Raw genomic sequence first — 27,597 nt, 5'->3', positions numbered from 1 at the left:
TATATATATACATATACATATATACATATATATATACATATACATATATATATATATATATATACATATACATATACATTTATATAATAAAGTGTGTTTTGGCTCTTCTCTGGTGAACCACCGTGGATGAACCGGTCCGGATGTCTGTCAGTGCTGAGCAGCAGTTAAGTCCCTCCCCTCCTCACAGGAAGACATCTGAACCAAACTTCCTGCAGAGTTCTTCCTGCTCCACAAAACAAAACAACAAGCATGACAACTCTCCTCCGCAGGCTGGCGGGGTCCGGCTGCTCATCCAGGCGGTGTCTGGGAGCGATTCTGCGGGACACGCACGGCCGAACCTCCCATGTGTCATCCCGGGATGGACCGCGACTGCTGGCCGGTGGCGGTCGCCCTGTGTCGGCGCACAGTCCTGCGCACAGCCGCGGGCAGCACACGCAGGCTGCACAACCAGCTGAGGTGGATTTAAAGCGGTTAGAGGGCGAAGACAAAGGTAGAGTCACACTTAGATATGACTCAGCATTGTTACAATACACACCGTCTGATAACACAGTGCATGCACACCTGCACACGTGTATCAGACAAGTGACAGGTTATATATATATATATATATATATATATATATATATATATATATATATATATATATATATATATATATATATTCTAACAGGTGCTATAAGAGGTTCCTCTATTAGTCCCACAAAGGGGTTATGTCTTTATTACAGCAGCAAAGTGGACAGCAAACCTAAAAGATGCATCAATAAGAAACAATACATTCTAGAAATGTATGTAATATATTAATATAACACATAAGAACAACATATATACCATATTTTAAATGTTTTAAATGTACACCAATGCACAGAGGAAAATATTAGTATACATATGTAAAATTATATAAAGTGGTGAACATTATAGAGCAGTCATTATTTATTATTATTGTTTTGGTGTGTGGTCTACTGCTGGTGTTGAATTGGCCCATAATAGGGAACGATAGGAAGACTTTTTATGAATTTGTTTTATGTATTTAATTTAGTTTAATGTCATTCAATTTAATTTTTACAGTTAGTAGTGGTCTTAACTTGAGAGATGTAGTGTCTTTGTGCTGTTTGTTGTTGTAATGTTGTCTTATTTGAATGCAAATGTCTGTGTTTCTGTTCTAAAGTTTTATCATTTCCAAAACCAAAAGTTAATAAAAAGTTGAATTAGAAAATATCAATGGGACGTTGAATCGAGGGAACTCGTTTGAATCGAGCTTAAAGTGTAATTCCGGCGTAAAATCATCCCATGGTCTTTTTCTGCACTTACACATATAAAAAATAAGCCGTTGAGACAGTTTTGTGTACAAACTATTGGTAATCTACTTGAATGGACTTTACTATGAGAGGAGCTGGTACAGGGGCCAGTTGGTAAGTCTTTAAAACACTCTTTTAATAAACTCTGGGTTCACCAACTACGCTGTTGGTGCTTCGTTTTATGTGTAGAGACTCTTCTCATGCTACTGCAGAGGTCTTGTGTTAGTTTGAGCAGAATTAGTGGTTAAAAAAGACGTTTTAATGCCTTGACCGTGCTGCTCCGAGCTAATCAGGTTTAGCCACGTCCGGCTGTTAGCGACTCTCCAGGATTTCTCTGTTACGCAGGAATTACACTTTAACACCATTTCCCTCACATGAAGTGGAAGCCTAAATGTTTATTTGTTCTGAGGGTTTTTTTGAGCATCTCTTGGAAATCCTGTGACTTTTTAATATATGTTGTTTTTCTACTATATGTTGTCTGTATAATGTTTGTCGTTTGTATATCTGGAGTTTTGTAACGAAAATAATTTCCCCCTGGGATTATTAAAGTATTTCTGACTCTGAAATAACTGTAACTCTCTCTTTCTCTACCTTTATTTCTTTCTTTTCTCAGGGATAGTGGAGGTGTTAATGTGCCGACACAAGGCAAGAAACGCCCTGGGCCATATGTTTGTGTCGCAGGTGAGCAGACCTCTTTCGCACACGCACACACACACAAACGCACACGCACACACACACACACACACACATAGACTGATACCCTGTGTCCTGTGTGTGCAGATGAGGGAGGTGGTGTACACTCTGTCCAATGACTCAGCAGCCCGCGTGGTTGTCTTCAGGAGTTTAGTGCCAGGTGTCTTCTGCGCAGGTGAGTGTTGTCTGGAGCATCTGAAGCGTGCCGTGCCTCTGGCCTGTCTAAAACACGTGTTGCGGTGTCCGTTATCATAGGTGCAGACCTGAAAGAGAGAGCTGTGATGGACCACAGAGCGTCTGACCTGTTTGTTCACCGCCTGCGATCCCTCATGACTCAGATAGGTAAGAGAGAGCGTTCAGTAGCCAGCCCGGCCCCGAGAATACGTGATGTGTTTGTGCATTTGTGAACTCTCCTCTGTTCTTGGTAATGCCCCGGCAGCATCGTTGCCCATGCCAACCATCGCAGCGATGGACGGCGTTGCCCTGGGAGGCGGGCTGGAGCTGGCGCTGGCCTGTGACCTCCGCACCGCCGGTGAGTGACCTCTGAACCTCCACCTATCAACTCTGAACTGGATGAGTCTGCGGTTCTAGTTATGCATCGTAAAGCTCCTTTTTTTGTTTCATGAGTTTTACAAAATCTGTCACTTTTTTTGCGTCCTTTCTCTTTAACTGAAATAATTTAGAGAGAATAAAGGTTTTATGTCCAAACATAAACATGGGCAGACTCAGGGAGGATATTGTTAATAGAGCTGCAACAGTTATTGATTATCAAATAACTATTTTAGTCATTTTGTAAGCAAAAATGCCAAATCTGGATTTCATGTTTTCTTCGTCATATATGACACTAAACTGGATATATTTGTATTTTGGACGGTCAGTGGGAAATTATAATGGGTGTTTTTCACCATTTTCTGCCATTTTAAAGACACAACAATAATTTATTAATGGGGAAATTAATCAGAGATAATGAAAGTAATTGTTAATTGAAGCTCTAACTGTTGTTAGGTAAAAACCTCAAAACTCAAATTTGGAGATTTTCCTTTGTTTAAAAAACACGTTAAGGGACTGTAGCAGTGTTTAACCTTAGCGAGCAGCGACCAGTCATTACAGACCCATGCTTAATGTTAAAATGTGTATAAAATGATGCGCAAAAGAAAATCTATCACAGTGTAATCATCACATATCTCATATGGAGAACTGGAACAAGCATGTACAGAACATACTGCTTATGAAACTGTGGTTAAAAGAGGATTTTAAGCTACTTCAGGGGAAATAAAAAGTTTAATCTGGATTTAAAAAATAAATAAATAGAAATCCGCGGTGGAGCTGAAAACAAGTCTGCTGCTGTTCAGCCTTGATGATCTGCTGGTGAGCTCAGGGACAAATGAGAGCTGCCGAGGCCAGACACATGTGCCCAGATGTTCATGCAGCTGAATCTACATGTGATTGCTTAAATTGGTCGTGGCAGCTCAGTGATTGGCTGAGCGCGGACGAGCAGGTGTGCGCGCCCGTTGCTCTGACAAAGGCATCAGTCAGACTTTACGCCCTCCCCAGCTTAATGGCACTCAGACCTTCATCTGTCCTCTGTGCGTGCGTTTGTGTGTTTCAGCCTTTTCTGCACAGATGGGTCTGATTGAGACGACACGGGGGCTGCTCCCAGGGGCGGGTAAGACGAACAGAGAGGTCACAAAAATGGCCGTGCAAAGTACTGTTTAAGCAGAGAGACGAAGCAGCTGTGAGGAGTTGACCTTGACATGGTTTTTGTCCTGCAGGGGGCAGTCAGCGGCTGCCGCGGCTGCTGGGCATGACTCTGGCCAAAGAGCTCATCTTCACAGGTGCTGTTACAGAAACGCTGACATGTTGCTGTAGACACGGGGCGCTTATCGCTCAGCGAGGGCGTTGTGTATCACTCTTTCACTCTCTCTCTCTGTCTGTCTGTCTGTTGTCAGGTAAGCGTGTGGGAGGGCAGACGGCTCTGGAGATGGGGCTTGTAAACAGAGCTGTTGAACAGAACCAGACAGGAGACGCTGCCCAAAGGGAAGCACTCAGCCTGGCCAGAGAGATACTGCCCCAGGTCAGAAAACACACATGCACACGCACTCACACTTTTTAACTCTGCTGCAGCTCCGACACTGATGCATCCTTCCTCCTTGCATCAGGTTCTTGCTCTCTTACTCTTCTTCCTCTCTGCTTCCCTCTCTTTACAACCGCCCATCTCCTTTGCCTCTCTTCATTTCAGCTTTCTCTTCTTCCCACCCTCCTACTTTCCCTGCTCCCTTAACTCTCTCCAGGCCTCTGTCTCTCTGTATTTCTTTCACTCCAGTTCAGATGCCCTCAGCCGGCAGGGCCAGGGCGGCAGTCAAGTGGAGAAATGCACACACACACAGACACACACACACGTGCACATGTGTTTGTGTGGATTTAAATGATTAACAGGTGTTTGCACTTATTAAAAGTGAGGTAACACGGAGGAGACTGTAATCTGTATGAGCCCTCTGATTTTTTGTTGTTGTGGCTTCCTTGAATCATTTCTTAAAATTTTTAAAAAGATAATTCTTTGGGCTTTTTATGCCTTTATATTTTAGTACAGTTGAAGATTGACAGGAAATGGGGGAGAAAGAGAGGGGATGACATGCAGCAAAGGGCCGCAGATCGGAGTTGAACCCCGGGCTGCTGCAGTGAGGACTCAGCCTCAGTATATGGGGCCCACATTTCTTGAATTTTATAAGACAAAAGAAGTGGCCTCCGCAATTGACTGTTTAAAATGTTCGGAGTCCCTACAGTTGTTGATACGATCAGCGTCTAACTCTTTCATTTGTGTTGCCCAGGCTCCCATCGCTTTGCTGCTGGCAAAAGAGGCCATGGACAGAGGCATCGAGGTACATCGTGATTCAGATTTCCATATTTTCTTTGTACACCAGCGATGTAAGTGACTGAAGCCTCTCTCTTTCAGGTCGATATGAGCTCAGCAATGGAAATAGAGAGGCTGTGTTATGCTCGGGTAAGACTTGGTGCTGCTTATTTGACGTTTTGAAAATACTATAATTTTGTACATGACTGTTGTGACCCAGACGATCCCCATGATTTGTTAGACATTAAATCTCACTGTAAGCACTGAAATCTGCTGTAACCCGTTCCCTCTGTTTTCAGGTCATTCCCACGCGGGATAGACAGGAGGGAATGGCTGCCTTCATGGAGAAGAGAGCCCCGCGGTACACTGGGGAATAAACTCTTTGTCTGTGAGGAATTCAATATCTCCGAACACTGCTCTCCATAACCTCATGTCTGATAGACAATTAACACCCATTGATTGTGTGTGTGCAACCCAGCCAGCGTCAATAGTAGTCCAGCTCAGCGTGAGTGCTTTTGTGACATTCAGGGTGAGACTGACGAGGGGAGATTTTTAATTTAATTAAAAAAATGACACAAAAATAGGTTTGTACGGTTTGTTCAAACATCCCATACTTGTGAATCTCATCTGGAATAAAAAAAAAAAAAGGGAAGACAAGTGTCTTCTCCAGTTAACGGGGATCTACATTCTTTATTTCCAAACTTTAAAACATGGCACAGTCCGAGCAGAGAGACAGGATCTGGACTTTTTGTATCTTCCATCCGAGTGAAACTCGTGTGAAAAAAGAAACTGCACTTCACACGATGTTCAACTAAACAATCCAACACATCAGGAGCAACAGAAAAATACAAAAACAGATTCTGTGTCATCTATGGAAGCCCGGAGAGGCAAGAGAAAATGTCTTTCTGGTTATTGCCTGATCCAACTTGTTTTCTCTCCTGTTTATTCATTAAAAACAGGTATTTTCGCCTGGATAAAAGTAAGCTATGTTCACATTACAGCGCTTAATTCAGATCTGATCTTTCTGCCTACACTCTGATATTAATGTGAACATAAACTAAAGTTTTGGGAAGGGATTTGCTTTTGTCAGGCTCAGAAAAATGATCCTGACAAACACGTTTTCCCCTGTTCTTAAAGCAATTCTTACCTTTCTGGCATGTCTCAGTGACAACCTCCAAAGTCCAACTCTCTTCTCCCTGCCTGACCTCTGACGCTCCCTCGACACGTGTGCTGAGAGAAATGCTGCGTTCGAGTGCAATGGGAGGTCCTGGCAAAGTTGAACCTCCTCCGAGCGAATTCGGGGTAGGTACATCTCCCCTGAATTCTCTAATAGGAGGTTCACTTTGACGGGCACTCCAGTGCACTTTGCCCAGTTGGAGGTCCAAAACTTCAGACTTCCCAGGGAACTTGAAGTGTAACGGAGCAACAGGTGACAGGCAGGACGCTCTGCGAATGATTTTATTTGGACCGAATAAAACAATTGGTCAGGCTTTTATCAGAAATATGAGAACTGAATATTGATGAGTTTCAACACCTGGTGGATTTGTTTTACATTACATTACATTAGCGTGCCATATGCTAATTAGGAGCATTTTAAGAATACAAAAGAAAAGTGTGAAAATGCCAGAAAGGTAAGAATTGCTTTAAGCCACAAACACAGCAGCAGAAACGATTAGGATAAGACTTCAAAATGTCTCACTTGCCTCTTCGGGCTTCCGTAGTCATCTGCTGCCCTGTACCCTCGTTAAAACTGATGAGATAAGCCCAGGACACATGCATGATTAGCAAGCTCTCACAACTGATAAGGCCATAATTCACTGGGCAGATGAGGTGACAGCTGTTTTTAGAGTACCATTTAGTAGCCCAGTGTATTATCTGAACTCCCATTAACATACAAATCATCCAGAAGTCTTGTGACTGTTATTTCTGCTGAAGCCAGAATCCACTTTGCCTCAAACATGCTGTATCAGGGGTTTCGACAGCTGTTGGTATAAGCAACATTAGCTTTGTTTGCATAGATAATGACGTTGGGGCCTAAATGAGAATCAAGACTTCGGGTGAAAAGGGAGACGTGGGGTCAGGGTGAGCCTCTACAGATAACGGTGGCATCTCTGGACAGCAGAAGTGGATCTGGTAAAATACTATTGTCACATGGCCGGTCATTTCAGAACAGAAAAATACCCCGTTTAATATTCTTCGCTCACATCCCCACTCTCTCTGCAGCGTTTCTTCTCCGTTTACTTTGTTCTTAATCATAATTCTCAGATAAACAAACAGTGGAACATACAGCATAATCATTTCCATGCAAACGATTCAACCAGTCCTGAAGAAACAATTACAATTTCTCTCTCATACTCTATTATGTACAAATTACATACGCTCTTAAAATGAAGCCACTTGTACAGATGTACATACACACACACATGCTCACACTGAAGTGCTGTCTCTGTCTTTTGAGATGCACTGGAAAGCACAGCGAACATAGAAATATATACACAAGCTTCTCAAGGAGAAAACAGCCGTGACTCAATACACATGTACATCCATCATTATGACTTTACTGACCACATCGTTATCGCCATTAGCGTCCAAAGTGGACACTTACAGTTTACCGGACACAAGTGATATCATTTCTTCCGATTTACAGCTGGAAAAGAAAATACACTGGAGCCTCTCAAAGAGATATAACTTCTGTATAATGTAGATTTTTCAAGTTTGAACATTTGAACCCACTGAGCGCACTGTAGGCAAGTGTCCTGTCACATCAAATCAAAGGCATTAGCTGATAAAAGAGTGAATAAAGAGGAGCGCAACAGCAGTACTGTGGACCCGGAGGCGTGGGATTTCAGTGAGCAGCACGCTGCTAGAAACAAACAAGCAGGCATTTCCTAAAATGAACAGTACAAGCATCCAGATAAACTCCAGCATGCTCGAGCTCACAGCAGCGTCATGCATATACGGAATGAGCTAAATCGAACGATTCAGACACCCAGAGCCTAACCAGCGTAACGTACAGAAGCTCGAGGGTATTGACCCTCAGCGGAGTTTTTAGGAGTTCAATCCCAAACTGAGATTTGTACGTGTGCTCTGACAGTTGTTTTTTTGGTAAGAAAAGCATCATGATGCCGATGTCAGACTAACGAGTGAGCACAGACACAAACCTCGAGGTGAGATTCGAGCTTAAATGACCGACAGTTAAATCTTTTCAATCACAAGATTAGCACACGGAAATATTTTTGTTCTGAAACAAACAAAGGAATAAATAACGTTTGTGTGTGTGCAAAGAATTGCGTAGTGTCTGTCCTTTAATGTTTACTTTCATGGGATTCTTAATAAAAAGGTGTTGCATGCGTTGGATACGCATACACACACACACACACACACACACACACACAAACACACGCACACAAACACGCACACGGAGACACACATCCCCTTTGTGGTGGGACCCGGTATACGACCTGCTCTTGCTCAGGGAGCCTCATTTTCTGAAAAAGAAAATGGGAAAGAATAAAAATACCACCTGCTATTGTGAGGCTGATATATCAAATGATCACCAGCGTACGAGTCTTTACCTCTGTGAGGTTACTGTGGCGGCAGGCGGTGACTTATGCGTAGGCTGGCCGGTGCGGGCTCTGTGGCGCTGCAGGCTCTCCAGAATGCTCTTAGCCAACAGTATGACGTCTTTGTGGGTCTCTGGGTGTGTATGAACGAGCTCCAGCTGCTGCAGGCCGCCCTCCTCCAACAACATGCTGCAGTAGCGAGTGGCTGTGGACACACAGGGTGAATACAATATCAAATCTGTCAGCTGTTTGGGTAGGTGAATAAATAACTGCCCAAACAGAGGTCAGTTATTTGTGAATGTCTCACCGTTCTTGCTGCAGACATGTTGCATGGCCCAGGCCGCCCACAGCTGGACACCAGGGGTGTGAAAGCACTCCAGAAGGGGAAAGAAGGGGTTAAATGACCTAAGGAATGAGATACATAATAATATTTAGTATATACTCTGTGTCACATGTTCATGTTAAAGGTCCCATATGCTCATTTTAGGTTCTTACATGTTAACATGCTTTAATGGTCAAAAACGCATTATTTTCTCATGCTGTTTGTCCGAATTAATCGCATTCACCTTTTGTCTGAAACAAACCGTTTAAGCACATGTCTCTTTAAATCCCCCCTCACAAAAGGCTTTATTATTACTCCATCTCACCTGTAGGCCACCATCTCACACTCAGGCGCGGGCCACTTCATAATGACATCATGCTACAGAGACACACAAATGTAAAAACCTTTCAGAATAAATGTGTGTAGTATCTATTTGCAAGAGTTACGAGTGGTTTTGCAGACTCCTACCAGTTGCTCCAGCAGCGAGGAGCGAAGTTCGGGGCTGAGTGTCCATGCTTCCTCTCCTCGTGACGTCAGATGTGCAAGGATGCCCGCGGCGAAGTAGCTGACCTCCACCTCCGGGCTGTGCAGCAGGGTGCTGATGTGGTCCAAGAACCCCTGCACCATCAGCTCTACGTGCAGCTCCCCCACTTCTGCAATGTTGTTCTGCGAAACAAAAGGTGAAAAGGGAACAACGATGCCTTAATATTGTAAATTTATTCAACTTGCAGTTTATCTAAAGGGTAATAAAAGAGCAGTGCACTCACCAGCAGGCCGAGAACCTTCTGTTGAATAGAGGACTCGTTGGGGAAGGACTGCAGACGGGAGTGGTGGGAGGTACGGGAACAAAACAACAGTGAGTCAGTCGCCCAAAGGCATACAGGCTTCTACAGAGCAACATGTGGTTAACTGTGATGATTAACTAGCATGGTGATCTGCTTTAAGTCGTTGTGTATGTAGCTCAATTTAGATGTTGACATGTGTGTGTACCTCCAGAACTTTAATGAACAGGTCCAGGCCCTGGTTCTCAATGAAGTGGCGGCAGGTTGTTGGTGATTCGTCGGTGAGATTCCAGAGCGCGCTCAGTGTAAATTTGAGGGTCGCGTCCACCACACCCTGAGTCGCCTTCTGACGCACAATGTGGAGCAGTTGCTGTAGGTGGGAGGGAGTTTATTAGGAATGAAATTGTGAAATTGGAGGGAATCTAGCAAAAGCAAAAGAGCTGAAATGAGAGCCCTTACCTTCACTATGAACAGCTCTGCTCCCAGCTGAGCCGTCTGCTCTGTGGACAACTGGAAAAAGCAAATGTCTTAAGTGTTTAAATAAGTCTGCAAATGTGCCAAGAATGCATCAATACATCACAACGCGTACCTTCGCAGCCAGTATGGAAATGATAGCGACAGCCATCCTCTGCATGTTCTGGTCTTCGTGGTTGCAGAGCCACTGCATCACTAGTTTGGCAGCTTCAAACCTGGCAAATAGGGGAAGGAAGAAATGACTTCTACCGTCAACACAGTACAACTTTGACCGATTTTGTTTCCTGTTACGACCAGTTCATTGTTTCCCTACTTTGCTTTTACTGAAACACATTTATTGTTTCAATCTTTTATACATTTAGTCGTTCTTAAACAGGCCCAGGCTGAAGTGCCTCTTTAAAGGACATTGTAACATTATATTATAACTACAAGTTAAAATTAAACTACAGTTAAATAAGTATATCTCACCTGTTGAATGGAACCTCCTGCAAAATGCGATCACTGCATAGAGAAAGCAGGCAATTCTTCTGCAGCTATGGACAGAGACACAAAACAGGCATCAATGACCTTGCACAATCTGTTAAAGTACTTTTCTCTTTTCATCAGTTTGGTTTCTTTATACTGGTAAATGTACAGCAAAATGTTTTTAGAATGAGTTATGAGTGTGTTAATATTATCTCATGTCAGAGTTGGTACTTTACTACATTATATGTTCTGTTCTCATTGTGCCAGTTTTACCGAATGACATTTATAAATCATTTAAAAACATAAAATCCGGCATACGTCGCTAAACTGTCACTGTAAATGGAATTGAATTTATGCATTTATTTCAGACATGTCAAAAAAGAATACAAAAGTATCCAAAATTAAGTTAGTTTAACAAATAGGAGAAGAAAAAAAAACCCTGTAACAACATATATCCAATTAATTGTGTCTGAAAAGGAGCAGGAAGAAGTTTTCACTTATTTAACCTGACCCCTTTTTAACAATTCAGTGATTGCTGTAATCTGTATCTTTAATCCACTATGTGTACAATTTGTAAATCTAACTATACAATAATCAATATTATAAATAACATATAATATATCTAAAGTAACATAAATAACTAATCCAAAATGCACCTGACCACCAGATCCTGCACTTGGTTCCAGTGAAGGCCACACTGTAATATTTTATTCATGGTAACAAAGGCACAATGGTCGAGCACTTCACTAGATTTTCTCTTTGCTTGTATTAAGCTCTTATCTCTGCTCCACAGAGAGGGAAACAAAAAAGGAAGCAGCACTCCTACTCGACTGTAGGAAGTTCCCCAACACACCAGTCTGTCACAATGCACAGAGTTTGTCCCACCCAAAGCTGCCTAACCCCTACATCCATGACGTTTGCCATTACGACAGCAGTGCAGGCGTGAAGCTACCTGTTGGTGGTTGGGGAACGTCCTCATGGCCTCCAGTAGAAGCTGAGTGACTGTACTCAACAACCGCACGGGCATTCCTGCAGCCAGGTCCTGCTTGGTGAGGTTGAACACACAGGCACTGGCTGCCAGCTGGACATTCAGAGTGGCCGGGTGATTCTTCATACCCAAAACCACCAGCTATAAAAACAACAAAAGAAGGAGGAAGTAATAATTGGTGAAGTGAGAAAAATTAGGAACTTGTGCAGAAATCGAGTGGGCACGCAGTGCTTTGACAAAATATTCTGCAACAGCTCTTTATGAGGAAATGTGACACCCTATTGCTCATCGATAGACGATAAGGTTAGCCAGACAGAGGCTTACAATCAAAGGAAATCAGGATCCACAGCGTGATCTATCAGATGCATTGTTTCAAGAAAATGTCAGCTGACGGGGAAATGCGTCTTCTCACAAACAAATTATTTAAACAGGATGATAAACTGACAACACGCTCCACTAAAAGTACTGTTACTTTGCAAAAACAAGTGCTCCAGCAGAAGTAATGGCTGTCATCAAAATAGCTACTTGAGCCGCAGTGCAAAAATATTGACTGAAAATGTTACTGGCACTGGCACACTACTGTCCAATAACGTGGGTTCACCTTGAGGATGTCAGGCCTCGGTTTCTCCATCACATGGGTCAGGCTGAACAGATGAAACAGAGCTTCTCTCACGAACCCTTCCCTCTCGCTGTAGCGACGCAGGGCCTCGCAGATCTGGGTCTCGTTGGCTTCCCCCGTTACCTGTTTACACACAAAAGACATTTGTTTACTGTAGCACACCTTCGTTTCTATGCACAATGGCATCAGTGTTAATGCACACATACACCTACCTTTAGATTTCCCTCTCCGGAGAGGAAGTCAGAAAATCCAGCATCTGTGGCCAGAAGTCCCACAAAGGCCATCCCTGGTCTCTCATCGACAAACGCCTTAATAGCTGCATCTGTGACCTGCAATGATCACACATGAATGAAAATGAGGCTATATGGCGTGTATGCATGCTCTGCAATCTAACTGAAATGCTCAGAGACAAATATAAACACACCTGTTTCCTCCCCGACACATCCAGGGAAACAAGAGCAGGCAGGATCCCTGGCTGTCCGAGCAGCTGACGAGCCACGTCAGAGGTAAACTGCTTATCATCACTGATGTCCAGGTGCTGCATCAGGAGTGTTTCACACAAACACACACCATAATATTTCCGTGAAAGCAAAAACAAACGTGGAAATCTCAGCACAAATCCAACAGAAACGAGTTTAACAGTAAAGTCATCATCAAAACCCAGCTCCATCCTTCCACTGACCTGCAAAACATCCAACTGGCCTATGACTCCCAGCAGCTGAGCGGTGCTCATCTCCAGCCGTTTCAGCTGGTGCAGAGTCAGTGAACGCAGCCGCTCCTTCAGGCCCAGCAGCGGGCTCAGGTTGGTAACCGAGGTGTTGGAGAGGTCGAGGCTCTCCAGCCGAGGCAGGGAGCACACGTCAACAAGCCCAGAGTCGTAGAAGTCTAAATTGGCTAGAGAGAGGGAGCGGAGGCCCTGGAGGGAGCTGAAGCGATACCGAATCGGCTCCTCCAGAGAGGACATGGTGAGGCCTGTTAGGACAAGTCGCTGGAGAGACTCCTGCAGATGTTTGAGTGGGGAAAAAAAACAACGATACGTTTAAATTCTGTTAATATTAAGGGAGAAAAGGATGGTTTGACATACTCTCTCTTTACCTGGCAGTATTTGTTGGTGGCCAGTCCCTGTAGAATATCAGAAATCGTGAGGTCTGCATTGACCCTGGCTGCATCCAGCTCCAGCAGTCTGTGAGGGCAGAGGGCTTTCTGGAAGGCCTCTGCAGAGATGCGTGCTGTCCGGATGCAGGCTCGTCTCAGCCGCAGGTATTCACAGTTTCGAAATACACCCACTGTGCTGTCGTTCAACAGACCTGTAGTGGAATGAACTCGGGTTAAGTTTAATCTTTTAGTTCATGCAGGACTGAGCCTTGGCAATACTGCCTCTGTTTACCAACAGCAGGGTTGTGGTGACTACATAACATCAGATTAAGTGGCTTTTTTGTTTTATTTTAAGGGTATAAAAGGCTATTAACAGTTACCTAGGAGATATATGCAAGTTAAGAATCTTTTTTTCATCAGGTGATCACTCCAGTGTCTCAGGTTGGTATTTAACAGTGCAACGGGTGATGTAACAGTATAAAAACTACACTATAGGTCTTAAATGTTGTGGTTTTGTAATCTCAGACGTCACCAACTCAAAAGGTCCAGGTTTACCTTCAGTGGCCATCTTGGCCAGCAGCTGATCTGCCAGCTCCTGTGGGAAGAGCACAGCCTCTCTGAAGCGCAGGGAGCCATCAGGACGCTTCACACAGAAACACTCCAGATTCTGGCTCACGTGGGTCAGACACAGGTCTGTCAGAGCCGGTGGAGAGGCCTCATCCTGAAAACAAAAAAGGGATGTTTGCTGATGTAGATGAGTAGTTCATTGATATATAATTATTCAACTAATGTGGCTTTTATGACATTTAATCAAATCCCACTCTTATCTGTTATTACATTTGAATTACCCATGATACCATTTCTCCAAGTCAAGATTGATAGTTTCAGATATCGACAATGATTTTCTTCCTAGCTACAAATGTTGTTTATATCCACAACATCATTCTTACTGGTATAAATTATGTTAATTTTGCCATTTGTGTGTTTTGGGTTTTCAATTCTAGATATCGACAATTACATTTTAGATATTAAGAATGACCATTTTTTTAACTTTCATTCTGAAAGCTAAAATAATATCAATAATAAAAAATTAGTGAGCAAGCAAGCAAAGAATGTTTTTAAAAAATACTGACAGAAGAAAGCATAAAAAACAAACAAAAATGAAATACTGACAGAAGAAAGCATACAAATAAAAAATTAAAAGTGAAATACTGAGAGAAGAAAGCAAACAAAAACAAAAAGAATAAATACAGACAGAAGAAAGCATAAAAAAATAAATTAAAAGTTAAATACTGACAGAAGAAAGCATAAAAACTAAACACTAAAATTAAATACTGACAGAAGAAAGCATAAAAAACAAGAACAAAAATTAAATACTGACAGAAGAAAGCATAAAAAATAAATTAAAATGAAATACTGATAGAAGAAAGCATAAAAAATAAAAACAAATGAAATACTGACAGAAGAAAGCATAAAAATAAAAACAAATATTAAATACTGACAGAAGAAAGCATAGAAAATTTATTAAAAATGAAATACTGACAGAAGAAAGCATAAAAAATACATTTAAAATGAAATACTGACAGAAGAAAGCATAAAAAATAAAAACAAATGAAATACTGACAGAAGAAAGCATAAAAAATAAAAACAAATGAAATACTGACAGAAGAAAGCATAAAAATAAAAACAAATATTAAATACTGACAGAAGAAAGCATAGAAAATTTATTAAAAATCAAATACTGACAGAAGAAAGCATACAAAACATTTTTAAAATTAAATACTGACAGAAGAAAGCAAGAAAATAAAAACAAAGATTAAATACTGACAGAAGAAAGCAAGAAAATAAAAACAAAGATTAAATACTGTCAGAAGAAAGTATAAATAATAAATAAAAAATTAAATACAGACAGAAGAAAGTATAACTAATAAATTCAAATTTAAATACTGACAGAAGAGAGCATACAAAAACAAACAACAAAGAAATACTGACTGAAGAAAACATACAAAATAAATTAAAAATTAAATACTGACAGAAGAAAGCAAAAAAAATGTCTGAACACACAAAAATGCGTGACACAAATGACCTGAATGCAAAAGTAAAACTGACCGTGATTGGGAAGCTGCAGGCCATGGTTCAAACCCACTGTGACTGAAGCGAAAGCAGCCGAGACTGGTGTGTTTGTGTGTTTTCCACCCCGGAAACAATGAAGCTTTGCCCGCTGGTTGCAGCCGTGTCTCGGTCTGCAGCCTTCACCTGTCGCTATGCAAACCTATCTGAAAAATCCGGTAACTAGGAGGAGAGGACGACGAGCGAGCACCGACGATCGTTAGCTGCGACCCAACGAGCTAGCTGCGGCGGAAACTCCCTCTCCGTGCAAACATGTCGAAAGCGACCTGCTGTGGCGGAATCCATGTTTTAAAATATATCGACTGATGTTAGTTAATCGCTGAAATACGGAACTAGAAGGAGGGATGTGTCTTGGTCTAGCTCAGCCAGCGGTTGGGTCTATTTTTGACTACACAGACAGTAAACAAAGGTCATGGCACAGGAAGTACTTCGGCGAAGGGGGCTGGACTACGGAAGCCGGTCGGTGTCTAGACCTCAGCCCAAGATTAACAAAGTCTCGCGAGATATAGACATTTAGGCATTAACCTCAAATTGTTATGGTTATGTGGTTATGGTTATGTATTTAAGTCGAGTGCTTAAGGTTAGATAATCAAGGTTATGCACTGAAACATAATGGTTAAGGATAGAATAGGTGGTCGGGAAGCAAGTCTCGCGAGAGGTTTTGCGAGTTTTCACAAAACAGGGTTACCATCTACACATGAACGTTATGAAACAGGAAGAGAGGAAGAGAGAGTCAGGAGGGACGCATGAGCATGTTCTTCTGCATTCAATGGACTATATCTTTTGAATTATAGTGTGTTTTTTTACAATAACTTTGCGTTTGATGTTATATCTATTTATATTTTTGTTTTAAGGACACGCTTTTGTAAAGTCGCTCAGTAACTCATTCACCAAGGTCACAAGTGTTGGTGGATGTGGCAGCTCTAAGCCCTCAGCACATGCGATTAGAGTAAAGTTTAAAGCCACAAGTGCAAGAAATATGGCTGGACTTATTAACTTTGAGGATGAAAATGAAGTGAAGCAGTTTTTGGAAAATTTGGGAGTGGAGTACAGCTTCCAGTGCCACAAAGAAAATGATCCTGAAGGTACAATTCCTGCACGAGTGTTCACAGATTAACGGTGCTGAAACCCTGGGGCACCAGCTAGAGGTGGACATTGAATGTGTGATATGTGTTTCTGATGATTGCCTTGTGCATGTTCTTCCCAGGGTGCCAAAGGCTCGCAGACTACTTGGAAGGTGTGAAGAAAAACTATGAATCTGCAGCACAGGTGCTCAAACACAACTGTGAAACACACGGACATGGCGAGAGCTGCTACAAACTGGGGTCTTACCATGTCACAGGCAAAGGTAAAACAGCAGTGTGGCTTATTCCTTTACTTGTGTTACCATGTCTGATGCCCGGGGTCACATTGCAAACACAAATTGGGACACGATTGGACGCATGTATGAGACTAATAGTAGGACATTAAGTATTCAGGCAAAGTACAGTGTACTTTTGAATCTACTACTATTTATAGCTGTATTAAATATACAAGTTAAATTCTAAGATATAACTTTCAATTCAGTTTTATTTATAGTGCCAAATCATTACACAAGTTATCTCAGGACACTTTACAGAGTAGGTATGGACCACACTCAACTTTGACTACCAAAATAAATGAAAACACAATGAAATAGGCTTTCTTGGAGTTATTCCCAGTATATGGGGAGTAAGTAACTTAACTCACTCAATACACCTTAAACATTTATACATATGAATTAGTTTTAGTTTGTTTAAATGGTGGTTATTAGCTCAATAGTAGCTGTAAATTCAACTGTAATCAGTAGTAATCAGGTCAAAATGCCAAACGTTTGCTCCTTAATACTTTAAATGTGAGGATTGACTTGTTTTATTCTTTTTCACATGATTATTTATTTATTTGGTCACAATATGTGTAAGGAGGGTTATCTGAAATCAATAATTATCTTCATTACCATCTTGGACTTGTTGTCCTTACATTCATATGTTTTGCTTTTATGTTTATTTGTTTATCATCATTTTTCTTTGCTAAACGCCATTATGATCGAATATAAAAGTATAATAATAATAATAATTCTAATTTACTTCAAGTGGATCAGCTACCTAAACATTATGTAAGGTGTTGTTGTTGTTTTTGTGTGTGTGTGTGTGTGTGTTTGTTTATTTACATTTACTTGCATAAATTCAGGAAGTGATGATACACATTCTGTTTAAGACACTTGATGAGAAAAGGGAGTGGGGTATACATTAGATTTTTTCCCGCTCCTTTCCAGGCACAAATTGCATTCAAATGTTGCTGTTTTCGGTGCAAATGCTATTGTAATGAAAGCTGCCTGAAATAACTAACTAAATAAAAAAATATGCACACAGTACTGTTGTGCATTTACTATTTGGCCAGACTAAAAAAAAGCAAATTTAAATGAAAACTTCTGCGTCTTGTAACACGAATGAGCATTTTCTTTCTTTTTTAAAAACGTTTTTGTTGACTAAGCATTTAATAAAACCTAATTCGGTGAATATCTTTACATGTGAACACATCACTAATGAAGTTGTTCAAATGAGTGCTTTTAATTTGGTATGTATATTCATATAAACATGTTATATTTATAAATGTTATGTATGTTCAATTGAGGACTTTGAATTCTTCCCACCAGGTGGAGTGACTGAGTGTCTGAAAACAGCCTACTCGTGCTTTCTGCGCTCCTGCAACTCCAAAGGAAAGAAGTCTATAGATGCCTGCCATAACGTCGGTCTGTTAGCGCACGATGGACGAGCTCACGAAGGAGGCCCTGACCTTACAGCAGCTCGGCAGTACTATGAGAAGGCCTGCGCCGGTGGCTTCGCTCCCTCCTGTTTTAACCTCAGTGCTTTGTTCATAGAGGGCAATTCCAAAGGACTGCCTCCAGACATGAATCAAGCTTTAACGTACGCCAACAGGGCTTGTGAGCTGGGACATGTGTGGGGCTGCGCCAATGCGAGTCGTATGTACAAACTCGGGCACGGTACGGAGAAGGATGACAAGAAAGCGGAGGAGCTGAAGAACCGAGCGAGGGAGCTGCACGGTGTAGAGAAGGAAAGGCAGCTCAAATTTGGAGAATGAGTGTGACACTTAGATTTGCCTACACGTCCGGCGTCCAGTCAGGTGGTTTGTTGGAACATATATATGTATGTGTGTGCAAAAACAAAACCTGTCCAGGGGTTTAATGGTGGGAGATGATAATGATGTTTTAAAAAGGAATTATTAAATGTTTTGTTTTGCCTCATTTCAGGTGTGTAGACACATTCAGGGTGTGGTATTTACTTAGCTATTCGTATTGGTGGATTTCAGCCAATTGTATAAATAATGTAAAATGAAAAAGCAATAAAATGAATTGTGATTCATGTACAGTAGTTAATTTTTAATAATGCATTTGAAGGACAATGATTTGTGGTATAGAAATTATTCGGCACAAGCTTCTTGGGCAAAAGGAGTGAACCTCAGCTTAGACATTAACCTTCATACAATACTGTATGTATGACTATCTGTTGCATGGTATTAGTACAGTATGCAACGTCATTTTTTTTCATTTGAACAAGACATATCTCATCTTCAGCCTCTTATCCGGGGTCGGGTCGCGGGGGCAGCAGCTTTAGCAGGGGACCCCAAACTTCCCTTTCCCGGGCCACATTAACCAGCTCTAACTGGGGGATCCTGAGGCGTTCCCAGGCCAGTGTGGAGATCTAATCTCTCCACCTGGTCCTGGGTCTTCCCTGAGGCCTCCTCCCAGCTGGACGTGCCTGGAACACCTCCCTAGGGAGGCGCCCAGGGTTCATCCTTACTAGATGATCCTGAACCACCTCAACTGGCTCCTTTCAACGCAAAGGAGCAGCGGCTCTACTCCGAGTTCCTCACCGATGGCTGAACTTCTCCCCCTCTCTCTAAGGGAGACTCCAGACCCCCTCCTGAGGAAACACATTTCGGCCGCTTGTACCCGCGACCTCGTTCTTTCGGTCATGAACAAGACAAATATGCTGCCTAAAAAAACAACCTCAAAAACGGTGATGACTCTAGTGATGTTAAAAAAAAAATGTAATTTAAGATAGTTAATAACAGGAGGGCTTTGCCATAACCCCCCCTGTAATACTGGACAGTTTTACAATCACTGGTGTGGGCACAGCTGTGATTGGACCACAAGAGGGAGGCAGAAGCAAAGACATGAACTTTGCGCCCTTTTTTTAAGTCTCACAGGGTTTTTTTTATCCTGGAGGAGATAAGGAATCAGCTTTAATGGGCAAGTAAATGTAAACACGTACAAGGGTTTTGACTCCGGCCTTTTATCGCTCTCAATTTATATACAGAAAAATAGACAATGACAACAGAAATGAACAAAGGGAAACATTAACATTGAACCGCTATGCACAGATATAAATATAAGTATATATATATATCTATATAAAAGACACGGGTCAGTGTAATTGTAAACATGACAATAGTGCAATGGTGCAGAGTGCAAAAGGTGCTGTAATAAATATGGGGTTATTGATGTTACAGGTTGTGTTATTGGGATTGTTCCTGACACTATTAATATTAAGTGTTCCTCTTAACAAGCACAAATTCTGTCCACATTTTAAACGGACACTGAATCAGCATCCTACAGATGAGGCTGATGAACGTTCTCTGTCTATAAGGAACTACTTTTATATCTATAAGGGCTATTTTTATTTATTATTTTCTTTGCTTTCTTCCAAAACTTTATTTAGAACAAATCAGTACATCACAACTTCTCGCAGGAATATATATATAAATATCATTTTTTGCATTTCTCAAAAACATTATACACGTATTCAAAGCGGCAATGCATTAAGGTATATACATAATTAGAATTAAATAAAGTAAACACATAATAAAGTAAAATGTTTAAGGCAGGGCATTATCCCTTTCAAGCAGTCAATATAACAGTCCTCAAATGTGTTTCCATACACAAGTAAATCAGTGTAGCACACATTGTATTTATTTTGAGACCATATCAATAAATCCGAATTTTTTTATATAGAACTTTATTTTATCACTTTTTAAAGAACATATACAAATACATGAAAGACAAACATTTCCAAACACGGAAATATGAACAATAGTCACAGTAAGTACAAAGAAGTACTAAAAAAAGAGAGGAAATATGTATTTTTACTTATTATGAATGTTCTTTATTTTTATGTATGTACCTCGATGTGTGGTCAAAAGAGCATTGCCACTTTGCATTTATTTATAATATATAATAGAATAGAAATACTTTATTGATCCAAGCTGGGAAATTACAGTTAATGTTATTTAGTAATTACTATTAGTACTTATAAATGCATTTATTATTATTGTTGGTTTTGTGTGTACAGCTAATTTTCATATTTTCTCTCTTTTTTAGCACTTTTTTTGTACTACCTGTGACTATTGTTAAAATTGCCTGGCTTGGAAATGTTTGTCTTTCATGTCTTGTATAGTGATAGACAGCCGATATTTGCGCTTTTTTTAACCGGCCGTTGCGGGCTGCTGAGTTTGCCGCTAGTTTTTTCCCAGCATTATTTACAGACAGGTGTCCACAGGCAGACCCATGTTGCTGGAGACGCCTTTTTTTAGGGTTCAATAAATATTCCTTTAAAACAAAACAAAAAATTTGTAACATTTGTTGCATTCGTTGTGTAATTTTTATGATGTAAATTCAGGGAGCAAAAGTAGTACTCAAGAAAATGGGGCAGTCTGTATCAGTCGTCGGCTAATGCTGAAAAAATGAGAAATAAAGTTCTATATAAATAAAAGTCTGTGGTTTATTGATATGATCTCACAATACAAATAATGAGGGAATAAACTCACACTACTCAAAGTGATCACTGACATGCACCTTATCTCACTTGCACATTAAAATCCACATAGCACATTTTAATATAGTGTTTTATCTGCGATACTGTACTTCTATTTTATTCTATTTTATTGTTGTTCATATTTTGTATTTTATATTTTATCTTATTTTGAGTACTTCTGATTGCTCTGTACCACTGCTACGATGACCTAATTTCCACTCTGGGATAAATAAAGTTATCTATCTATCTATCTATCTATCTATCTATCTATCTATCTATCTATCTAATGGTTTATTTGTGTGTCACGCAGCAGCGGCGTGTGGAGGTTTGTTGGGGGGGGGGGTTGGGGGGGGCGTACCGGCCCGGCCCGGCCCGCTCAGACTCTAGCTCCGCCCGTGTGTCTCCTCCTCAGCCCTCATTCAAAACAGAACACAGCTGTTGCAAAGGCGCATCGTCGTGTCCTGAGCGTTAGCCCTGAAAGAAACAGACCTCTGTTGGCCTCTCATGTGCCCGCTGGATTATCGGAAGAAGAAGGAGACAACGGTGAGTAAACATAAACAGTATGAGACAAAGTTTGTGATAATTTGCGACATTATTTGTTAGAAAATCTCCCACCAACCGTCGAGGTAGCTTCAGCTAACGGAACGTTAAGCCCCCAAACCAACGGTTAGGATGGGTTTGTGTTTATACGCGGGATGCTCCGCTATCAAAGTACATCCATCAGACGCGAGACGTGTCCTTTTTTAGTATTGCAGACAAGCAGAGGTTGATTTTTAACTGTTATATTGTTTTCTCCTCCACCCACGTGAAGGCACGGTCGCCCCCGCCACACACCGAGAAGCTGCACCGACTAGTTTGATGTAATGCTAATAATAAATCATGCGCTCCCTCCGTCACCAAGCTAAGTGAAGCTAACCTACCGAGCTAACGATGCTAACGTGTATGGAAACCGTTGGTGAGAGACAGCGAGTTAGCTTTCTACTTTGTTTACTTCACACAGTTCGCTTCTGTTTAGGGACACTTTATGTATCTACTGCTGCAGGCTGGCTCTGGGTAGCTCATTGGCGGTGAACCCCCCCCTGCACGGTTGCCCTCCGGGGAGTGCTTTTGGGTGTGGCGTGGGTTCACCCTCCACGAACAATACTGAGTACAGCTACAGCCTATCTTGTCTTAGCTATAGCATAATCTGGGTTATATAACGAGCACATAAGACATGTCGGGAGGGTATTTTGAGTCTGGTAAAGGGTGAACTACAACTACAACTATCATTGAAATGAGGGGAACTTTCAGAACTAGAGAGGCTCCTACCAAATACAGCGGGTGGGTGTTAATTAAATAAAGCACTCACATCTCATCAACAACACACATCTCATCAACAACACACAGCAAGCTGTAATACACGTGTCTGATTATTGAAATGAGGGAAACTTTCAGAACTAGAGAGGCTCCTACCAAATACAGCTGGTGGGTGTTAATCAAATAAAGCACTCACATCTCATCAACAACACACAGCAAGCTGTAATACACGTGTCTGATCACTGTCTACATAGATGGACAGATAGATATTTAGTGTCAGTGTTATTTTAGGACAACAAAACACACTTTAGCAGATTTCAAGTATCGGCAATAGAAGAAGAAGGAGAAGAATTCCTTTATTCGTCCCGCAATAGGGAAATTCAATTTTCACTCTTTTTTCATGTTACACACACAGGCCTGAAATACACACACATGCACAGACAGGACCTAAATACATGCAACTAATGGAGAGATGTTAGAGCGAGGGGGCTGCCAGTGACCGGCGCCCCGAGCAGTTGGGGGTTCAGTGCCTTGCTCAACAGCACCTCGGAAGTGCCCAGGAGATGAACTGGCACCTCTCCAGCCACCAGTCCACGCTCCATTCATGGTCCACACGGGGACTCGAACCAGCAAGTCATCTATGGACTGAGCTACTGCCGCCCCAAATATACATATCAAATATAAAGTAGTAAAATATAAATATCTACACATGCACAATGAGGTAGACTATAAAAAGGTGCAAAAGTTAGGGGAGGGTGAGGGGTTTGTTGCACATTCAGGTCAGTTCTTTTAGAGAGGAATGGGTTGGAGGGGTGCAGGTATTTGCATTTCTAATGTACGTCCGAAGAAACACAAAAAGGACACAATAAACCCAAAGTAGCTGCCGAACCTTGAAGAGCGCTTGGCTGCTGCGAGCCGTCCTCTTTAAGGTTTTGCCAGTAATCTTTCACATGTCGATCACCAATATGAGTTTAAATTGGCGATAGTTATCAATTCCAAAAAGTATATTACAGACCCAACATTTACCGATATGAAGGCAGTATATCACTGCGGAGGTGAAGGTATGTTGACCTTTTTCATGACAAATGAATCATTACATTACAATGCTGGTCTGATAACAGCAGCGCCGTAATCTGCATTCTTAAAACTTTTAGAGCAGTCTAACGCAACTTATTTTTATCTGTCTTTGTCCCCTTAATTTTCGAGGTCACGAATATCCACATATGTCCATGTACCGGGAGCACACACACACACACACACACACACACTTCAGTGGACCAGCTCTATTAGCTGTCAAGCAGAATTAGTTCCAAGCTGAATTCACGTCTTCTTCACAATTAGGCCGCCCTTTTTCTTAAACAAAGCCTCCCTCTACTCAAACCTCCTTTCTATCTCACCCTTTGTCAGTGTCCGTTGCTGTTCCTCGCCCCTTGCGTCCCGTTTTTTAAGGACTGTAAGGAATGTTCCATATCGATATTTAGTACGGCTGTGTGGAGCTGCTGTTCTCAACACTTAACATATGACCCAGAGGTCACTGGTTCAGACTCATGACTGGCGTGCCATTACAGTGCTGCTGTGGTGTCGTGTTATGCAGCAAAGACTGAAACAACCTTATTTGACTTCAGCTGTATTCTTTAACAGTAAAATAAATGCACAATCCATCTATTCATGAGAGTTGATGATTACAGTTGTGCTAGCCCTGAAAGAATTGTTTGATTGAGTGGTTAGATAAAAGTTTAAGACCAAAAGGGTAGATGGAAATTAATTATTTCCAAATGCAAGAAGTCCTCAGTCCTCCATATGTCAGAGAAGGAATCTGCTCTGGTATTCTTTGGGTTTTTACTTCGTCCAATTCAGGCTAAACCCAGGAGAGAGCTACACAAGTGTTCTAGATAACCAGTGAAAGTTTCACCTACAGGACAGCTGTCAGTAAGTCTAACAGGCACTTATGAAACATTTACTCAAGTAGTCTTAGTACTGGGGCTTAGGTTTTAATCCAATAGAATATGGTTGATTCAGTATTCTATCCAGCGTGGGGATTTGTACCGTTGGTCTTTGGCAACACTGGCCCCATCTGAATGCCTATTTACGAATACCGCATTGAGTTCTAGTGTGTTTTAGGGTTAATCCTGTTCTTCGTCTGTTTTCCTGAGTGCAAACAAAAAGCGTCATGATGCATATACGTTGCTTGCCAACAGAAACGGCCTGAGTGCCCGGAGGATATGCCGAAGAAGCACCCTTGGTTAGAGTGCTGTTTTTATTTTCAGTTGTATCACGCTGAGGAGGACACACACTTACCTATGGTTAAATGTCTTTGCCAGGATGTAAGCCAACAGTTCTTTATTGAAACATTTGGTCATATTTTAACCATAGGGAGATATCAATTGATATCAATTCGATGGGTATACTTCCAGTCTTCCATTTCTGAACCATTATACCCATTTGGTTAAGACTCCCCCTCTCAACGTCCTTTGAGCAACAGCTACTTTTTAGAAACCGTCCCTCCTGTAACTCTACATACCATCTCCACCTTCTGGGTTAAGCTAATCCCAGAGATGCCTCGTGTACATGGGCCCATCTGTTCAGCACTGTGGTATGGCGGCCCTGTCCGAGGCCTGCAAATGTGATTAGCTAGAGATTACATCTGTGTGTGTGTGTGTGTGTGTGAAATGAAACTCCCCTCTCAGAATCAGAGCCTTGTGTTTACAAGAGAAAGGGATAAAACACTATCTGTAGGGCTTTTGCGTCATCAAGTTCAATCTCTGGCCTTTCTCAGGTTATGGTTCCCTGCTCTGCATTGCATCATGTTCACTACATAGTTTATGTGAAATGTTCCTAGATGTGTGTGTCTGTGTGTATACAAATATATACGAGAGAGAGAGTGCAGCTTATTATTTGACTTCCCTTCTGACTGAATAAGCCGTCATCTTGTAGCTTCCTTCTGAGTGCTTTGCATATTCTTGAGGCGTTTTGGTCTGCATCAAGCTTTTTCTCTGTGTGACCTCCAACCAGCGCTATTTCTCAGTTGCCAGGGCAACTTTATGCGTGTGTCTGGCACATCCATTCAGCACAGATGGAACTGCGAAGTCACATGTCGTCACACTTCCCAGCCTTGGCTCAGTCACTGCAAGTGCAAACACAGAGCTGGTTATCTGTGTTCATTTCTGCTCTGGTTTTCACGTCAACTCCACAAAGTCATCCAACTTCTCTGTCACTGGTGGGAGTCATGTAAAAGGCCTCTGCGCTTGACAAGTTGTTTTGAGACACTGATAATGATATTGTACAACTACTTTTATATATGAGGTGTTTCTAATGTTCCTGGCAGTCGGGTGAAGTGGGTGTTGTAGACGTGAGCTTGGCTAGCACCTGACTGTGTGCGTATGTGTGAGGAGGAAGATAAAAGACGAGGATGATGCACGTCCTGGCTTTCACTCCAGAAATCTCAGAAGCGGACGCTACGTTTCACTGCGTCGATTGAGCAATGGGCCTTTTTTTTGTTCTCCACAGCATTTGAGGAAGTAGTGCAGAACTGCCTCTCCTTATTGTTGAGTGTGTTTGCCATGTGGTTCCTGCTGTGTTGTAATCACAGTTATTGTTAACGAGAAGTAGAGTCCAAAGAGAGCAGCCAGCGGACACAGACGATGTTGAAGCTTTTGATTGATTGCTCAATCTCTTACACACAGGCAGACACACACCCTGCTGAACGCCCACCACAATAGGCCGAGGAGGCGGCAGGAGGGCTGGAGCTTTGAGAAAATTTTAGCCTGATTTTAACCACTAATGGGAGTGGCTCACACATGACGGCTACACACGTGTCGACCGCTGCGCAACTTGCCCCCCTCTCCTCTCTCATTCCTAGCTTCTCCTTTGTGTTACTTCACTCTCAGTTTCTTTTTCATGTTGCTTTCTTGTTGTGATGCTATTTTAGACCTGTCTTGGCCACGTAAGATTCATTCTGTGCTGTTGTTATTATTAGGTGATATCCCTCACAACGCCTCAACACTACATTCACTCAACCACAAACCCCCACTTCCTGCTTCCTCCGCCCTCCCCTCTTCTCGTCCTCTGGGGACTTTTGTGAATATGTCTCATATGAGATCACGGGTGTCAATACTGTACCTGACTTTCTAGACCTTTTACAAAACAAATCACTTCCCTCAAAATCCCAATTGAGTGTAAACACTTCTCTTTCATATAAATGAGCCAAACTTTCCATAACGTACACAAAGCGTACCTGAATCTTCCCCGTATAGTGTATTTGATCAGGAAAAACCTGACCCAAAACAGTTCCTGGTTGTATACACTTCTGTTGAATCATAATGGTTCATCTTCTGAATCAAGAAGCAGATCTCTTCTGACTTCATCTGTCAAAGCTGCTCTTTCGCCCTGACTGCCAGTCACAATGCAGAATACGTTTAGTTGTTTTAAAACATCTCTTTCTGTCCTTGCCGGCCTGTTGATGCTAGTTCTTAAACGTGCAGCTGGATACAGGATTTGATAAAACACCGAGTACTACATGGATACTTAAACGTCACAACATTTCTAGGGGTGATAGCCTAAGATAGGGCGGAGACAGACGCCTATTCACTACATACAGCTGTTATCTCATTGGTTGTGCCACATCCGAGGTCATAGTTTAAATAATTTTTACTTTGAGTGCAACGGTCGGTGGATCAAAGATCACATGGAGGTTTGAATTCAGGATTATGCTGATTTTTCAAAAAGTTAGAGGAAACCCCTGTGGCTTCCCCGAGCTCATGTGACACTGTGTGTGTGCGTGTGCGTGTGTGTGTGTGTGTGTTTTTTATTGTGTAGTTTCAGCTGGTCTTGAAATATTGGTCTTCCCAATGTGGTCTCTGTCTTGTTATATTCAGGTAGGCCAGTTCTTCACTTGAAACATTTCTTTGCCAAATGACGATAACCCTGTTGGATAAATCAGGATCACTAACCACACATGGTTCTACTGATATGTTTTCACTATTTCGGTCGTATGCAAACTCGACTCCGTGCCTGTTGTAAAACTTTATTCCTGAATCGTAGCGCACGCTCCCTCTGACTGTGAACAGAGGTGGAAAGACCGCTCTGTATTGAGCAGGTTGTTGTCTGGCTATTTGTTATGCTGGTTCAAGGTAAAGTGGTAATGTCTCAACTAACCTGGACGTGGATCTATTT

The 27,597-nt window shown here is 41.8% G+C and overlaps 4 protein-coding genes across 7 annotated transcripts in view; 3 read left to right on the top strand and 1 right to left on the bottom strand.

Annotated features, from left to right (window-relative positions):
- Positions 1 to 234: 234 nt before the first annotated feature.
- On the top strand, positions 235 to 5,467 carry echdc2 (enoyl CoA hydratase domain containing 2). Its single transcript, XM_083911645.1, has 11 exons — positions 235 to 490; positions 1,909 to 1,976; positions 2,076 to 2,163; positions 2,244 to 2,330; positions 2,428 to 2,520; positions 3,598 to 3,654; positions 3,761 to 3,823; positions 3,938 to 4,062; positions 4,817 to 4,867; positions 4,942 to 4,989; positions 5,139 to 5,467. Exons 1-11 carry the CDS (start codon positions 250 to 252, stop codon positions 5,214 to 5,216), a joined length of 999 nt encoding a protein of 332 aa, XP_083767771.1. The 5' UTR covers positions 235 to 249; the 3' UTR covers positions 5,217 to 5,467.
- A 206-nt stretch (positions 5,468 to 5,673) lies between these two features.
- Positions 5,674 to 15,665, bottom strand: zyg11 (zyg-11 family member, cell cycle regulator). The gene is made up of 18 exons (XM_083911644.1): positions 15,257 to 15,665; positions 13,703 to 13,868; positions 13,148 to 13,359; positions 12,735 to 13,052; positions 12,477 to 12,590; positions 12,265 to 12,381; positions 12,035 to 12,175; positions 11,398 to 11,574; positions 10,449 to 10,513; positions 10,096 to 10,195; positions 9,966 to 10,016; positions 9,715 to 9,876; positions 9,492 to 9,539; positions 9,193 to 9,390; positions 9,050 to 9,102; positions 8,710 to 8,807; positions 8,415 to 8,607; positions 5,674 to 8,327 (listed from the first exon to the last, which is right to left on the bottom strand). The coding sequence occupies exons 1-18, from the start codon at positions 15,278 to 15,280 to the stop codon at positions 8,321 to 8,323; spliced, it is 2,244 nt and encodes a 747-aa protein (XP_083767770.1). The 5' UTR covers positions 15,281 to 15,665; the 3' UTR covers positions 5,674 to 8,320.
- Positions 15,666 to 16,021: 356 nt separating this feature from the next.
- On the top strand, positions 16,022 to 18,428 carry coa7 (cytochrome c oxidase assembly factor 7). The gene is made up of 3 exons (XM_083939584.1): positions 16,022 to 16,362; positions 16,485 to 16,625; positions 17,952 to 18,428. Exons 1-3 carry the CDS (start codon positions 16,257 to 16,259, stop codon positions 18,395 to 18,397), a joined length of 693 nt encoding a protein of 230 aa, XP_083795710.1. The 5' UTR covers positions 16,022 to 16,256; the 3' UTR covers positions 18,398 to 18,428.
- A 3,133-nt stretch (positions 18,429 to 21,561) lies between these two features.
- ralgps2 (Ral GEF with PH domain and SH3 binding motif 2) overlaps positions 21,562 to 27,597 on the top strand; it is a 72,656-nt gene continuing 66,620 nt past the window's right edge. For all 4 annotated transcript variants that reach the window (XM_083938901.1, XM_083938899.1, XM_083938900.1 and 1 more), the window contains exon 1: positions 21,562 to 21,672. The gene's annotated coding sequence lies outside the window, so the exon portion shown is untranslated. The remainder of the gene's footprint in view (positions 21,673 to 27,597) is intronic.

The sequence above is a fragment of the Echiichthys vipera genome (assembly GCF_963691815.1).
Source record: "Echiichthys vipera genome assembly, chromosome: 3".
NCBI classification, from domain to species: Eukaryota; Metazoa; Chordata; class Actinopteri; order Perciformes; family Trachinidae; genus Echiichthys; species Echiichthys vipera.
Note: the sequence above shows the minus strand (reverse complement) of the source record. Positions and strands in the feature narration are given on the sequence as shown.